The 16,130-nt window shown below is 38.9% G+C and overlaps 1 protein-coding gene across 1 annotated transcript; it reads right to left on the bottom strand.

The window, feature by feature from the left end:
- Positions 1 to 690: 690 nt before the first annotated feature.
- On the bottom strand, positions 691 to 14,316 carry ky (kyphoscoliosis peptidase). The gene is made up of 7 exons (XM_073834123.1): positions 14,241 to 14,316; positions 13,535 to 14,133; positions 13,170 to 13,284; positions 11,576 to 11,693; positions 11,310 to 11,501; positions 10,943 to 11,133; positions 691 to 6,451 (listed from the first exon to the last, which is right to left on the bottom strand). Exons 1-7 carry the CDS (start codon positions 14,260 to 14,262, stop codon positions 5,124 to 5,126), a joined length of 2,565 nt encoding a protein of 854 aa, XP_073690224.1. The 5' UTR covers positions 14,263 to 14,316; the 3' UTR covers positions 691 to 5,123.
- Positions 14,317 to 16,130: the final 1,814 nt, after the last annotated feature.

Here is a 16,130-nt window from a genome sequence, read left to right on the forward strand (position 1 = left end):
CGTAGCGGTCTGCACTGAAACAATGTGGGCAAAAAACATCTTCAGACAAAAAACAGCCAGGAAGAGAAGTGTGTTTGTATGTGTAAGGTTATCAACTCAGCAGTGGATTTGTCACATGGTGATAACATCTTTTAGGATGCCAAGCCCAGCTTAAACACTAATCTCGGGGGCCTGCAACAACAGAAGCTATTTATAACTTAGTATGTGTATCTGTAATATGTAATCGAGCACTGTTTTGTGTGTCAATTTGAAGCCTACCACACACATCCTTTTCCTGGCCTTCACTTTGGGTCGCTGCCCAGCCCATCTTCCAAAACACTCATATTGGACTATAACGCACCCCAAGGATCCACACACGTGTCTCAGCCCATTCTCGCTCGGTTGTGTCTAAAACAATGCGCTCACCCTCTTGCAGATACAATACCCACATTTCTTTCAACTTACATCAGACTCCCTTCATCTCTCCCTGGAGACAGTACCCACCCGTTGCACACATAGCAGCCATTGTTTCTCACTGGCCAGTGGGACGAGTTCAAGGTTTCATTTCTGATGCGCTGACTGGTTGTTATGACTGCATCATGTAAACCTTACTAAGGCCTGTTTGTCTCCCATGGCTCCTCATAGTGGAGTTAAGAATGATTTTGAGCCTGGCTGCATGTACCAGTCAGTATTTGGAATATAGGATGAACAATAAGCAATTTTATTTTTTACATTTATATAACAATTTAAATCTTAAATTGGTAAATAAAAATACAGTTGAAGTCAAAAGTTTACATACACCTCGCAGAATCTGCAAAATGTTAATTACCAAAATAAGAGAGATGATACAAAATGCATGTTATTTTTATTTGGTACTGACCTGAATAAGATATTTCACATAAAGAGACATTTACATATAGTCCACAAGAGAAAATAATAGTTGAGTTCATAAAAATGACCCTGTTCAAAAGTTAAACTGCCCGCTGTTGTTCAGAAAAGTCCTTCAGGTCCCACAGATTCTTTGGTTTTTCAGCATTTTTGTGTATTTGAACCCTTTCCTACTATGACTGTATGATTTTGAGATCCATCTTTTTACACTGAGGACAACTGAGGGACTCATATGCAACTATTACAGAAGGTTCAAACACTCACTGATGCTCCAGAAGGAAAAACGATGCATTAAGAGCCGAGGGGTGTAAACTTTTGAACAGAATGAAGATGTGTACATTTTTCTTATTTTGCCTAAATATCATTTTTTTTTTTTCATTTAGTACTGCCCTTCAGAAGCTACAGAAGATACTTAAATGTTTCCCAAAAGACAAAATTAGTTCAATTTACCCTGATCTTCAAATTTCACACGTTTTCACCCTCGGCTCTTAATGCATCATGTTTCCTTCTGAAACATCAGTGAGCGTTTGAACCTTCTGTTGCATATGAGTCCCTCAGTTGTCCTCAGTTTGAAAAGAATGATCTCAACAGTATTAAGAATCAAGTGTATGTAAACTTTTGAACAGGGTCATTTTTATAAATTCAACTATTTTCTCTTGTGGACTATAAACATCTTTTATGAGAAATATCTGATTCAGGTCAGTGCTAAATAAAAAAATAACATGCATTTTGCATTTTGCAGATTCTGCAAACTTGACTTCAACTGTATATTGAAATTTTTTTTTTAGATTGAACACATATTGCATTTGGCAGATGTGACTTACACTGCATTCAAGCTATACATTTTTTTTTCAATGCATGCATTCCTTGGGAATCAAACCCGTGACCTTCATGTTGCTAGCATCATGCAACACCATGTTTGGGCTGCATTCAATGTGCGGCAGTTGTTTGGTCACCTCTGTCTTTTGATCACTGCCAGGGACTGGTGTATAGGATGGACAGTAATAGTCCTTTCTGTTGCACACACACTGAGACCAGAGAGCCCTTTAATCTGGTAGTCACTTTATGTCCCTGATACCTTCAGTGCCTAAGAGCAGTTGAGGATACAGACTCGATGTGTCACCATGCAAATATGACGTTCACACATGCACACGCGCACACACGTACAGTGACATAAATGTCATTAAGAAACAGCTTATTTTAAAAATGAGTGACCTGGGGATGTTTCTTTCATATGCTTTTGTCCTGTTCTTTTCTCCTCTTATAGGCTACGTTTACACTGCAATACAAATAGGCCAATTCCAATTTTGCTCAAATATGATACACACTGCACTACTAAAATTTGAAGCTGGTGAGATTTTTGGGGGGGTTTTAACAAAAGTCTCTCATGCTCACCATGGATGCATTTGATCAACAATACAGTAATAACATTAATATTCTGAATATTAATCTAAACATTAATATTATTAAAATATGTATTATATATATATATATATTTTTTTTTAAAAGTTATTCCAGTTACACTTTATTTTAAGGTGTCCTTGTGTAATTATACATTTAAGTATTGAGTAATATTAACTACATGTATTTACTATATGGTAAAGGGGGTGATTAGTGTTACTTGCATATAATTAAGCATAATTAATTGTTATTATAATAGTAATGTAACGTGTAACAAGGACACCTTGAAATAAATTGTTAAAGTTATTCCTGGGTTGCCAAAGCTGAATTTTAAGCAGCCATTACCAGTGTTGGAGAAAGTTACTTTCAAAAGTAATTACAATTACAATATCACGTTACTCCAAAAAAAGTAACTAATTGCATTACTTAGTTACTTTTTATGGAAAGTAATGCATTATGTTACTTTTGCATTACTTTTTGTCAACAAGGCTGGGCTTGCTTATTTATTTTTAATAGCAAAAATCCCAAAAGTTATATTTCTGGCAACTGCAAAGTAAATAATACCTGATTTCTCTCTTTCTCTCAACACGGGGCAGGAAAGCTATCAGTGAATAAATGGGAAAACAAAGAAACATGTTACTTATTCAAAAAAGTAACTTGAAAAAGTAATCTGATTATGTAACTCGTGTTTTTTACTGTAGTTTTGAACAATTTAATGCTCTTGATTAATTTAATGCAAAATAATTCATTTCTGTAAAAAAAAAAATCTTATCGACACCAACTTTTTTGGTAACGTATTTCAAATGTATAATATGTAAAACACTGATTTAAAATGCCAGCTACAATGCCTTGCGAAAGTATTCATACCCCTTCATTTTTTTCATGTTTTATGTTTCTGCCTTATGTTAAACTGCTGTGAATTTGTTTTTTTTGTTTTTTTTTTACATCAATCTACACTGGATACACTATAATGACAAAGCAAAAAACAGTTTTTTTAAATCTTTGCAAATTTATTAAAAATAAAAAAGATTCTATTGCATAAGTATTCATACCCTTGGACACTTGAAATTTAGCTCAGGAACATTCATATTGCTTGTAGATGTTACTCCACTTCGATTGAAGTTCACCTGTGGCAAATGGAATTGAATGGGTATGATTTGGAAAGGCAGCTGAAAATTTGTATCAGAGCAAAAAACAAGCCCTGAGGTAAAAAAAAAAAAAAAAAGCCTGTACAGCTCAGAACTAGGATTGCATCAAGCCACACATCTTGTGAAAGGGTTCAGAAAAAATTCTGCTGCATTGAGTATTCACAGAAGCATGTAGCCTCGGTTACCCTTAATGGAAGAAGTTTGAAACAACCAGGACTCTTCCTAGAGGTATCCTATTGGTCAAACTGAGAAATTGATGTAGAAGGGCTTTGGTTAAAGTGGTGACCAAGAACCTGATGGTCACTCTAGTTGAGCTCCATGATCATATGTGGATGTAGAAGAAACCTACAGAAGGAAAACATCACTGTAACACTTCACAGATCTGGGCTTTATGGTGGTGTGGCCAGAATCCTAAAGGACCCTCAGACTTTGAGAAACAAGATTCTGTGGTTTGAAGAACCTCAATCCCAAGCATCATGTTTGAAGGAAACCAGGCGCTGCTCATTACCTGGAGAGTACCATGCCAAAAGAAAAGTGTGCTGGTAGCAGTCTCATACTGTGGGGCTGTTTTTAAGCAGCATGGACGTCAAAGTAGAAGGAAAGCTCAACACAGCAGAATATAGAGATAGCCTTAATGAAAACCCAGTCCAGAGCATTCAGAACCTCAGACTGGGCAATAGATTCACCTTCCAACAGGACAATGACCCTAAGCACACAACAAGAGTGGCTCATAGACAACTCTGTGAATGTCCTTGAGTGGCCCAGCCAGAGCCTGGGCTTGAAATCAATCAAACATTTCTGGAGAAACCTGAAAATGTATATTAGTCTCCATCCAACCTGACAGAGTTTGAGAGGTGAAGAAGTGAGGAGAAGAATAGCAGCTAATTGCCAAATGTTGATGTGCAAATCTTGTTGCATTATACCAAAAAAAAAAAGACTTGAGGCTGTAAAGGTGCTTAAGCCAAGTACTCAATTAAGGGTATGAATACTTATGCAATGTATTTATTCCAGTTTTTTATTTATTTTTAATCCATTTACAAAGTTGTAACAGTTTTGTTTTTGCTTTGTAATTATGGTGTATGAAGTGTCGATTAATGTGGGAAAAAAAGTAATTTAAAGCAATTTAACAGTATAATATATATAGGCACTGTATATCTTATATTCTTGCATTAAATTATATTAATTCTTCTTATTCCAATAACAAAGTTGTTTTCTTCATTTAGGCATAAAACTAATTACATTAAATAAATAAAAAATGGAAAAAAAAAATACAAAAAATTAAAAGATCTGTGCTCTTTTTTTTTTTTTTTTTTTTTTTTACAAAGGTTATCTTCTCATGTTTTTTTTTTTTTTTTTTTCAGATTTATTTCTAAATTTGAAGGATGACCAGATTCTCAAGATTCACACTATCACAGGGATGGCGAACTCCCGTCCTGGAGAATCACAGTCCTGCAGACTTCAGCTTCAACCCTGATAAAAGCTCACCTGCCTGTAGCTTTCCAGTAACCCTTCAAACCTTGATTAGCTTTTTCAGGCATGTTCGATTAGGGTTAAAGCAAAACTCTCCAGGACCGACATTTGCCAACCCTGCACTCTTCAAAAAAAAAAAAAAAAACACAAAAAAAATTTGTTACATGTGATGGGAGACCACATTGAACTGCAGTGTAACCGTAGCCCTTTTGTCCGCTAGACAAACGTTTGTTCTGTTCACAGTTCATTCTTCAGGTTAAGGACATCAAAGGTCATGAGAACATGCATATCATTGCTTTCTTTAGTGACAGCAGCGAGCTTGAGTTGTGTGGCATTTCCAGTGACAGCCTCACCTTCCCAAACTCTGCTCTTATTCATCTTCAGATCCGTTCGTTTCTCTCCCACAATACACACTCTTTGCACACCTGGTATCCGCACACGAAAACTCACTGAACTCTGGGGTGCCAGCACACCTATGCGGGGCTCCAGCAGCACACACCCTCTTCCCCACGCTGAATACACACATGGAAACGGATCTCCAGGCTTTTCACACACACTTCTTATTATAAAGTCACACAGTGGCATGTAGTCCTGCTGAGGGGGCTTGCGTCCATAAATACCAAGACGATAAACTCCCGCTCTGGGCGCACACACGCTCACGGTTACCTTAGATGTATCTGTAAATGTCAAGAGTACATATCGGGACAGAGGAAAATGAGCCTGCTCGTGGAGCTCAGTGCAGAGGGACGCGTGTATTTGCATGTCTGGAGAAGCGCAGTGGAAGGTAATATTGCACCGACCCTGGGGTGCGTTTACGATCGCCCCTGTGTGGCTGAAATGGGACAGTCCGGCTTCTTGGGTACGGACCCCAGGGCCACACCACAGGCCTAAGTCTGGAGGATAAAGTGTGTTTGGGTTCAACCCTGGGCTTTGACAGTGCAGCAGGTAGTTTCCGGCGTTTTGAAAAGTCCCACTTCCACTGTCGTAGTCCTGCACGAATATCGACAGCCGGTAAAATCCTTTGCACGGGCACATGACGTTACACACCAGCTGCTCTGCTGTGATTTGCAACGCAAGGCAGCGCTTGGCCGCGGCAATGGTGAGCTCATGGTGCACGAGCTCGCACACCATCATCAGAGGTCGTGATGTTTGTAGGATCACCTTGCACTCGCCACCTTCATCCACCTCTATGGCCTCTTCTCCTGCGACGCTGCAACCCTTGACGCCTAGTGCCAATGCCCCTGATGCCAGGCCCCAGTTCACGTAGGGGTTATCAGGCAGGGCCTGCCTCTTTTGGATACTCGGGCACTCGAGTTCAAGAGAGCAAATCCACCGCAGAACACCAGGTTCGCCCTCTCGCCGGGCGAACAGCTTCACTTCGTAAGCCCCAGGCTCTGGGGGCAGTAATCGCAACTTCATCCCTTGACGAGTCACTGACAGGAGACCACAGGAGCTGTCAACCTCCTCCTGCTTTGGAGCTCCTGTCTGGGGATCCCGCTGCCTCATCTCATACGAAAAGGTCAGTGGTCTAGAGGAGCTCACGGACACAAATGCTTCCCCGTCGTCTGCGGAAAACAAATTTTGACACATTTACAAAATGTTACTGTAATATTGTGTCTACGTTCACACTGGAAAATTACGGCAGTGACAATAACATGTAAATATGGAGGTAAACTTTCCTTTGGGCATAGTTTGCCTAAAAAAAATTAATTCTTTTCCTAACCTGTAAGACCTTCATTTATCTTAGGAACACAAATTTAGCTGAGAGTTTATCTGAGAGCTTACTTGACCCTACATGGAAGCGACGCAACTTCAGTGATCAAGCTCAGAGATGTAGTAAGGACATTGGTAAAATAGTTATGAAGCTTCGAGAATACTTTTTGTGTGCAAAAAAACAATACAAAAATAACTTTATTCAATTATTATTTGTGCATTCACAAGAGTACAATGTATGGTTCTGCCAGATTTTTCTGGTCGACTAGTCGTTCATTTTTTGCACAACAGTTAGTCGCATGTTTATTAATAAACCATTTAAATCATAGTAATGAGCCTTTAATGGCCTACATAGCCTAATAAGCACTCAAGTGCACGCAAAAAAAAAACAGCGCACTGGTAGATATAATAATTATGAATGTCAGGGAAAAACAACAAGGAGACTGCATTAATGTTTTAATAATCAATTGATAAACTAGTGCGTTCTTTGTTTTCGGTTTAAGACACTGACTCTTCATCTTTGCAGTAGTGGATGATTTCTTACGCATTATATAATCTGAGAATATTTGTTTTGTCTTGAGTTTGTTCATTTAAAAGTAGACATTTCACTATCTATAGATAGCCTATATTTTTCATGTTTGTGAGGCAAGTATGGGGGGGATTTCCCTGCCTCTGCTGAATTATTTTTATCCAAGGTGGGGATAAAACGTCCCGTGAAGCCGCGTCCCGATCTAAATCAAATTATTTGTGATACGCACTTTAAAGTCGTCTGAATCAAATGATTTGCAATCCAATTGGAGAGCTTTGAAACGCAGTGGTTTACATATTCGGAGTTTCCAAAAAGCTCCGTTGATACTTTGCTCACCTTCTCTATGTATTTGTTGTTTGAAATTAAATCATTACTATTAATAGGCCTAACTTACTATGTTTTTATTAAATTGTGATCACATAATACAGCTACTGTCGTATTAAAAACATTTCATGACCTGACACTCATTATCTGGTTCTTGCCTAAAAACACGGGTAGCCTATATAATGCGCGTTGGTAACAGATTACACTAACAGTTTGGTCAACCTCTGCCTATGGAGAGAGAAAAAAGTTTTCACAAATCGCACCCTGCCTAGACCCATACATTTTGTTAATATTTAATTTATCCTGTTAAAATAATCTGTTGGCTCAGTCTGAACGTGTGAAACAACAATATTGTATTAACAACAATATTAAGTTTAAAAATGCTACAAATCCATTCTTTTTTTCCAAAACATTGTTCGTTTATGTCTTAAAAAAAAAAAAAAAAAGAGAACATGCAACATATGACATTAGGGACTCATACTATAAATTAATAGAAATCTTTATTTTTATTGTCGGTCTTTTCGTTTGTTTACGTCCAGGACTTTCAGACGCTGCTTTTTCACTTGTGTTATGTCCAAGAGATGACGTATGGCCCTGTCCTGGTCAACCTTGCTTGGTCTTTCATGAAACTTGTTAAAATTCATCATCAGGTCGTCCAGTGACGGCTTTTAGTTTGCGCGTTTTAGTTTGAAAACTCTAGGGTTGCGTTTCATTGTAAACGGACCAAAACGGAGACTTTTGAAAACACGTCCTTCATCTAAACAATAGGGAATCTACCTATACACGCTACACGCTAGTGTAGACGAGGATCGTTTTCATTTTAAAACGTAGTTTTAAATCGAAAACGCACTAGTGTAAACAGGGCCTGAGTGACAAACCTTCTTTTTTTGTGATTTTCTTTGTCTAGTCTGCTTTTTCTACCCACAAGTGTAGGTATCACTGGCTCGTCCAGGCCATCAAAAGTGTTATTAGAGTTTAAAGCACTCATTTTGAAGACTGAACACAAGCATCTCTTTTCAGAGCGCCGCCATGTTGGATTGCGTCGAACGCTCACCGAATTCTGAATGGTCGAGAGGACATATCGCGTTTAGATTAAAAATTGTTTTTATACACAGTTATGATACAGCTCCATATGTTTTGCTTCCTGAGTGTGACAAGCTTGCTCAATTTTTAAGTTTTTGAGTTTGTGTTTTTATGTCACATTTGCTTTTGTTCATACTATCGGGTAAGTTTAGGTGTAGTGCAGATGGTACATTATTTTAAACCATTACAGAGCATTATAGTAATAGGAGTTATAGAGCCATTTAATGGACATTTCAAGTCAGAACTGCAGTGACACATACAAAATCAACGTCACATAAAACGTACCATATGTACATTCATCTGTTTCGGGGAAAAAAACGGACTCTTTTAGCGGCACTCAGTGGACATTTCACATCGAATATGTCACTAAACATACATGGTGGTATGTATTTCGCGTCTTGCAAAAAAGTTCCCATAGGTACGTTTTCGTCATGAGATCAGGTTGGAAGAAATTGTTAAATACATTTATTTTGGTTTTCTTTGCACGTGAAAAGTATTCTCATAGCTTCAAAGAATGACTTTTGAACCACTGATGTCACATGGGCTATTTTTACAATGTCCTTACTTCCTTTCTGGGCCTTGAATGTGGTAATCGCGTTGCTGTCTATGCAGGGTCAGAAAGCTCTCGGATTTAATCAAAAATATTTTAATTTGCGTTTTGAAGATGAACAAGGTCTTACTGGTTTGGAACAACATGAGGGTGAGTAATTAATGACACAATTTCCACTTTTGGGTGAACCAACCCTTTAAATATATGCATTGGAGAACCATGCCTCAGTTGAAATCACGTTTGAGGGTCCCCCTTGGTAGAAATTGCATTCCAGGGAGGGTGGCCCTCAGTAGAAATCGATTAGGTAGGGAGGGAACTCTCTTCAAGATATTACTGATATAGCTGGGATATTATGTCGATCTCTGTGACAGCACAACTCTCCATTAATGGTAAAATAAAACGTAGCCATGGGCTGCTGTCAGATTCTTTGTTTAGCCAATCAGAAGGCATTTGAGCGTGGCAGGAATTTGGAGCGGCTTTGGCGGGTGCTAAATCAATGTTCACTATTTCTCATCTGTCAACAGTGGATTACACAGCCAAATGCCCTAAAAACGAGTACAGAAAAGGGGCCCAACATGATCATGATTTCTTCCAACTGGATGGGAAAGCAATTTATACTGCCCCTCCGTAGAATAGGGCCCAAGCTAATATACTTTCCTAGTGGGTTGTTTCTACATTGCACTGCAATACTTTTAATTGGTTGCATGGTCAATGTATGCGTAAGTGTTTGCGTCTGCTTTTTACAGCGTCTCATGCATGAGTGTTTGGTTTTAAAATCCCCATGAAATCAAACTTGAAGTTTTTTTGGCTTTTAGTATGAATTGGTTGGACTTAAGGCTATCTATAAGCTAGTGTGTTTCATAACAATGACAAAACTTGCATTTACAAGATATACGCATTCAAAACTTACAGTCTCTAACTTCCGCCAATATGCATCAACGATTTTGATGACATCACACTGCACTTCTCATCAAACTTTCTGTCCAATCAAATGCTCTCTAGAATCTGAAACGTCCAGCCCCCTATGCTATAAATAGACGCTGAAGCTGCGGCTGAAATCGGTCACTTCGGTTCACAGAATTAATATTTTCTGTACAGTGAATGGCACATAATGCACTATACAGGGCTAGGGAATGATTCAGTGTAAATATGCTTTCGACTGGGGCAAAAGAAGTCCAGAGACACGATAGCACAGAGCGAATCATAAGCGCAAGTCGGCACAGACCATAAAACGTATCAGACCCATTTGAATTCTATAGAGAATGGTATATTTTATAGCGATATGGATGAAATTGTGGCTTTATTGAGCTCAGTGGCTCTGATCAAAGTTGTGATAGAAACAAAACGCTATTGGCTATATTAGAAAAAGGGTGCGGGACTGTTTGATATGTTCAGCCCTGTCTTCCTGTTTCAGTTGAAATTACATCAACACATCCAATGCTGCATGTTTCAAAGCATTTCAATAGACCTTTAAAGAAGTTCAGTTTTAAAAACTCATCTCAAGAAGTGTACCAGCAGAGGCTTTGCCAAGCTTTCTTTGTAGTTCCACTAATGTTTACACTAACTTAATACTCTTGCTTGCATTTTCTGCAGTGCATACTATAGACAGTATTCGGGAAGTTTTAGTTACAACAACTTTTTTTCGCATGAGACTGTCTAATCTCTGCAGCAAACGGTCTAATCTGTTTTCTCAGAGCTTCTCACCACGAGCTGATGCCAGCAGCCGCCTATTATCTCATTACAGTGTGACAGACATTGTGTGTGCTTCACTAATCTTCCCTTTTGAGTTTATGCATTATTCTATTTTGCGTATGTGTAGTTGTGTCGTTAGTGTATGTTTTGTGTGTGTATGTATACCTGTGATGGTTTTGTACTGTTTGGGTTGTGTCAGGGTCAATCCAAACTGATAAAACGAGGAGGTCTTCAAGGGTCTCGTTTCAAATTCTTCCATGGAAATAGGAGTGGTGAGTAGTTGCCAGGTCTGGTCATCAGGGAAATGTGAGCTTATAAACTCACTAGGTTCAGTCAGGAAATAAAAGTCGTCATACCTGAAACAAGCAAAAAATAAATAAAGATATTTTCTCCCAGAAACCCAATTCTTGCTTGCTGTAGAATATATAGTGTTTGTTTTAGTATATAAAAACTAGTCATGATTTGTCTGCTTATTGTGTGCAGTATGTGTGTACTGTATGATATGAATAACTGACACTCTGAGGGGCCTGACCTCTTCATAAATGTTTTGCATTTCATATCCACAGTGCCAGCGCCCCAGCAAGCGTCAAGTAGCCACCACTGACCCCCCACGAAGACAGCATTCCACTCATGATCGGAACGCTTCTCAGCTAAACTGTGCCCGGCCTGGTATCCGACGCCTTTGCTGTACCCGCTCACCTCCACACACTCAATGCCCACCTCCCTAGAGAAAAGAGAGAAAGTTCAGAGCCACATTCTGCTGGCATGAAGTGTGTGTATATACTTTTGGCCACTTACCTGCACATTTCCACACAGAGGCCCGAGTATCCGCTACATACACCCTTTCCCGTCTTGATGACTTCTTCAGAAGAGCAAATCTTCTGAGAAAGACCAAGGTATCCCTCCAAATCATACTCTATGCACAAACACATAAGACAGTTTATCTGAGGAAGTAGTCACTTAAATAAAAACAAAGGCAGTTCATGACCCCTTTAAGACATATTTCTACTTCACAAAAAGCATATATAATAACCCGTAGCAGATCTATACAGGTAGAGCTGGGGAGGTGGAGAGTTTCAGAGTACCTCTGAAAGTGCTCTGCGAAATGTGTATGCAAAAATGCATATGCAACATGAGCCAAGTAGTTTAACGCTGTGAATATCATCATTTTGCGTTAACGACACCATCAGCCTGGATTTCAGCTAGAGTTTCGTGACAGAACTTGGCATTTAAAAACGTTTGTTCTCACTAGAAAATCTGTGTAGAAACAGTTTTCCCTCAAAAATTGCTAGTAAATTTGACAAACATAGAGTTGAGGTCAAAATTTGACATCCCCTTGATTTTTAATACTTTGTTGTTACCTGAATGATCCACAGCTGTGTTTTTCTTGTTTTGTGATAGTTATTTATGAGTCCCTAGTTTGTCCTGAACCGGTAAACTGCCCCCTGTTCAGAAAAATCCTTCAGGTCCCACAAATTCTTTGGTTTTCCAGATTTTTGTGTCATTTTTGAACCATTTCCAACAATGACTGTATGCTTTTGAGATCCATCTTTTTTTACACTGAGGACAACTAAGGGACTCATATGCAGCTATTACAGAAGGTTCAAATGCTCACTGATGCTCCAGAAGGAAAAACAATGCATTAAGAGCCGCCAGGGGTGTAAACTTTTGAACAGAATAAAGATTTTTCTTATTTTGCCAAAATATCATATTTTTAATTCAGTACTGGCCTTTAGAGGCTACAGAAGATGCTTAAATGTTTCCCAGAAGACAAAATTTGTTACATTTAACCTGATCTTCAAATTCAAAAAGTTGTCCCCCGCCTCATAAGCATTTAAACCTTTTGTAGTAGTTGCGTAGAAGTCGCTCAGTTGTTCTCAGTGTGAAAAGATGGATCTCAAAATCATACAGTCATAGTTGGAAAGGGTTCAAATAGACAAAATGCTGGAAAACCAAAGAATTTGTGGGACCTGAAGGATTTTTCTGAAGAACAGCAGGCAATTTAACTGTTTAGGACAAACTAGGGACTCATGAACAACTAACACTAAACAAAAAACCACAGCTGTGGATCATTCAGGTAACAACACAGTATTAAGAATCAAGGATGTAAACTTTTGAACAGGGTCATTTTTATCAATTCAGCTATTAATTTCTCTTGTGGACTATATGTAAACTTCTTTTATGTGAAATATCTTATTCAGGTCAGTACTAAATAAACAATAACATGCATTTTGTATGATCCTTTTTATTTTGGTAAAATAATTAACATTTTGCAGATTCTGAAAGGGGGATGTAAACTTTTGACCTCAACTGTACTCCAGTGCTATTTGTTTTATTTACAACTTAGAAAAATAATTTCTTACAGTGTGTGCATTCTTGCATGTGCAGTTACCAATATTATGGCACAGCCAGATCCATATGGCCCTGAGTTTTTCCAGATCATTTCTGCTCCCCTCAGTGACGGCATTTGCAATCTTCTGAGCATCAAATACTTCCTGCTCCCTCAACTGAAAAAGACATGTTCATGCCTAAATCTATTGTTTATAACATGGCAATCTTGCTCTTGGAAGACCACAGTCCTGCAGAGTTTAACTCCAACCCCAATTAAACACACCTGAACTAAGGTAATCAAGGTCTTTGAGATCACTAGAATCTTCCAGGCAGGTATTTTTGTGACAAGTTTGAGCTAAGCTCTGCAGGACGTTGATCATCAAGGACCAGAATATAAAAACAAAGACTTGTGTGTTTGTGGGTTACCTCTCTTCCTTTCTGGATTGAGAATGTGTCTACTTTGCTGAAAATATCAGTGCTGGAGAATAGCAGTTTTCTGGGTTTCCTCTGAGAGGAGGAGACTGCAGGTAGATAAGGTCTCCCAGACTGCGTGCCAGGCCTGGCAACTGAGAGGGGTTTCACAATCTCGTCTTGGCTCTTTTTCACAGTGCTCCTCTTTCTTACACTCACTGACTTCGCCGCGCTCTCAGCGGACAGTTGGCGCTTTGTACTCGGCCGTTGTTCCTCACATAACTTCCCGTCATAGTTCTCTAACGATACCTTATGTGAAACCACATTTTCTTGTATCGGTACAATGGTTAATGGCTTTGGGTCATTTTGCTCCACTGAAGGTGAACCTCTTCGGTGGCTCTTAATAGTCAAACAGACTTTGGTGCTGTTCTCATCCTTCATACTGGTCTGTTGGCTTTCAAACACATTGTGAAGTTTGGATTTCACCACACCATTTTCAACTTTCAAATTGAAGTTTTCTTTATGTGTGTCACTTTTTGAATCTGTGACAGTTTCTTCTTGCTGGCGGCCTTGGTTGCTGATTTCTGTCGTGTTTGGTTGTTGATCAGTTTGAGCTTGATCAGTGCAGATGAGAGGAAAATGTCTTGTTACATTACTTTAAACTCAGAAACTAACATCTCTTCTTAGTTTCACTCTGAAATACATTAAAATGCAATCTTACCTTTCACAGCTGGGAAACTCATACCTTCTGTCACTTCCAGTAGTGTTAGTGGTAGCAGATTTAAATTACGTTTTGATTTCTATTGCAGTGGTCTGTATATATCTATTTTCTCCCTGTGTCCACCCCTATGACAGGATAGCGCCCTAAAAATACACTTGGACTTATCATGACAGCCAATGAGCTCAAAGATACAAGAGAGGGGGAGAGAAGAAGGGCATTTGATGTTGGCATGGAGGGTGAAGAAGGTTGTGGTTGGTAACTGATAAATTTATTAGCTAACATGCATGCATAAACAAGTTTATCTTGACCTTGTTAAAGGGTATTAAAGTCTTTGTTTGATTGTTTAGTCTACTTTTTTAAGTGGGAGGAACGCACACACAAATTAATAACAATAATTTATCACAATAATCATGATCTCCTTAAGTGCTAGTCCTGCACTCGTTAACCCTGTTCTCCAAATTACTATCCTTCTGTAAATAAAATCACTGATATGGAAATTGTAGCTGACCTTATTGGATACTGTCGCTATGTGCAGGAAAACAAAGCCGTTTTTATTTCCATACATAGAGACCCTTCCTCCAAAAACATCCTCATTGGCTCAGGCTCCATGTCAGACAGTCTGTCAGGGGCCCTCAAGGGTCCTCTTACATACCCCCTCTAGCAGGCTGAATTACCCCTGACCAATTACCCATCGGCAATGTGCCAAAATAGCAATGACTACAGTTATGTGTTTATTTATGAAGTTTTCCCCTCCAGGTTGTGGAATAAAACTTGCATAAGTTTTCCTGTTTCTGGTTTGCATCATGTTAACATGAAGACTTTCCTATGTACATGCAGCCTTGGAGATAACATGAGGACATGACGTGATGTTCTTTCTTCTTCTCGAGAGTTGCGATAATAAAGGTAGCCTTTAACAGTACATCAACATTTATGAGGTATAGTGTGTTCCATCTCCAACACTCTTAAAGGGGTCATGACATGAGAAATCAAATTTGCCTTGATCTTTTGGCATATAAGAGGTCTTTCATCCTGCAAGTTTCATAGCTTAAAATGTCCTTCTCATTATAAACAAAGGGTTTATTTAATCAAGCTCGTTTGGAGCTGACGTCATCTTCTTACCATAGGCCCCGCCCACTGGCGCTTAGTCGCTTAACGGCGGATCACTTGAATATGCTGAGTGTCGCATTGCGTCAAAATCAAATAGACATTTTAATCACTGCCACTATCTTGTCTACACTGGATACAGTATACAGTTTGCTTTCTGACACAGTTCATGCGCTTGACTCTGTCTTCAATAAGACAAATGGAGTGCTTTTTGACATGTTTGGTTTAAACAGCTTGTTCGGAACTTTGTACAGATATCAGAAGGATCCCAGCATAAGGAACAAGCGGATAGTTTATTGTTAATGGCATCCCGGATCGTGTTAAAGGATTGATCTGAGCATTTGGAGCAAGCAGTACTAGATTTGACTGCAGCTGCATCACAAACGGTAAGTAAATGGTTTCATAATGCTTTGTCTAGAAATGGTGTTATTTTTATCATGTTGTCAAAACACTCAAATGCAATAGCAAGGGGGCGTTGATACCACTTTCTATGCAATGACGTTAGCCAATCATAATAGTGGCCGATTCTTGACAAGCCTTAAAAGACCCGCCCCCTTAAAGGCACAATATGTCATTTTCGCCGCTAGAGAGCGCATATTTAAAACAAACAACAAAACAAAGGCGTAATTTGATGGCGCCATGATTGAGTGTGGAATCATGCAAGTTGTTGTCTTCTTCCCCATGGCCAATGTTCATGAATGAGCTAATAATAAAAGTAATTTTAAAAATATATATATATAATTTTATTAACGCCACTGTAGTAAAAAGCAAGGTGGGGCTGAAAGC

The sequence above is a fragment of the Garra rufa genome, chromosome 2 (genome assembly GCF_049309525.1).
Source record: "Garra rufa chromosome 2, GarRuf1.0, whole genome shotgun sequence".
Classification (NCBI taxonomy): Eukaryota; Metazoa; Chordata; class Actinopteri; order Cypriniformes; family Cyprinidae; genus Garra; species Garra rufa.

Bases quoted from the DNA above. Each gene is read 5' to 3' on its own strand.
- ky (XM_073834123.1), bottom strand. From the start codon at position 14,262: ATGAGTTTCCCAGCTGTGAAAG. The intron at 14,134-14,240 runs GTAAGATTGCAT...GCACTGATCAAG, and splicing joins GAGTTTCCCAGCTGTGAAAG to CTCAAACTGATCAACAACCA. The intron at 11,502-11,575 runs GTAAGTGGCCAA...TCTTTTCTCTAG, and splicing joins CTCTGTGTGGAAATGTGCAG to GGAGGTGGGCATTGAGTGTG.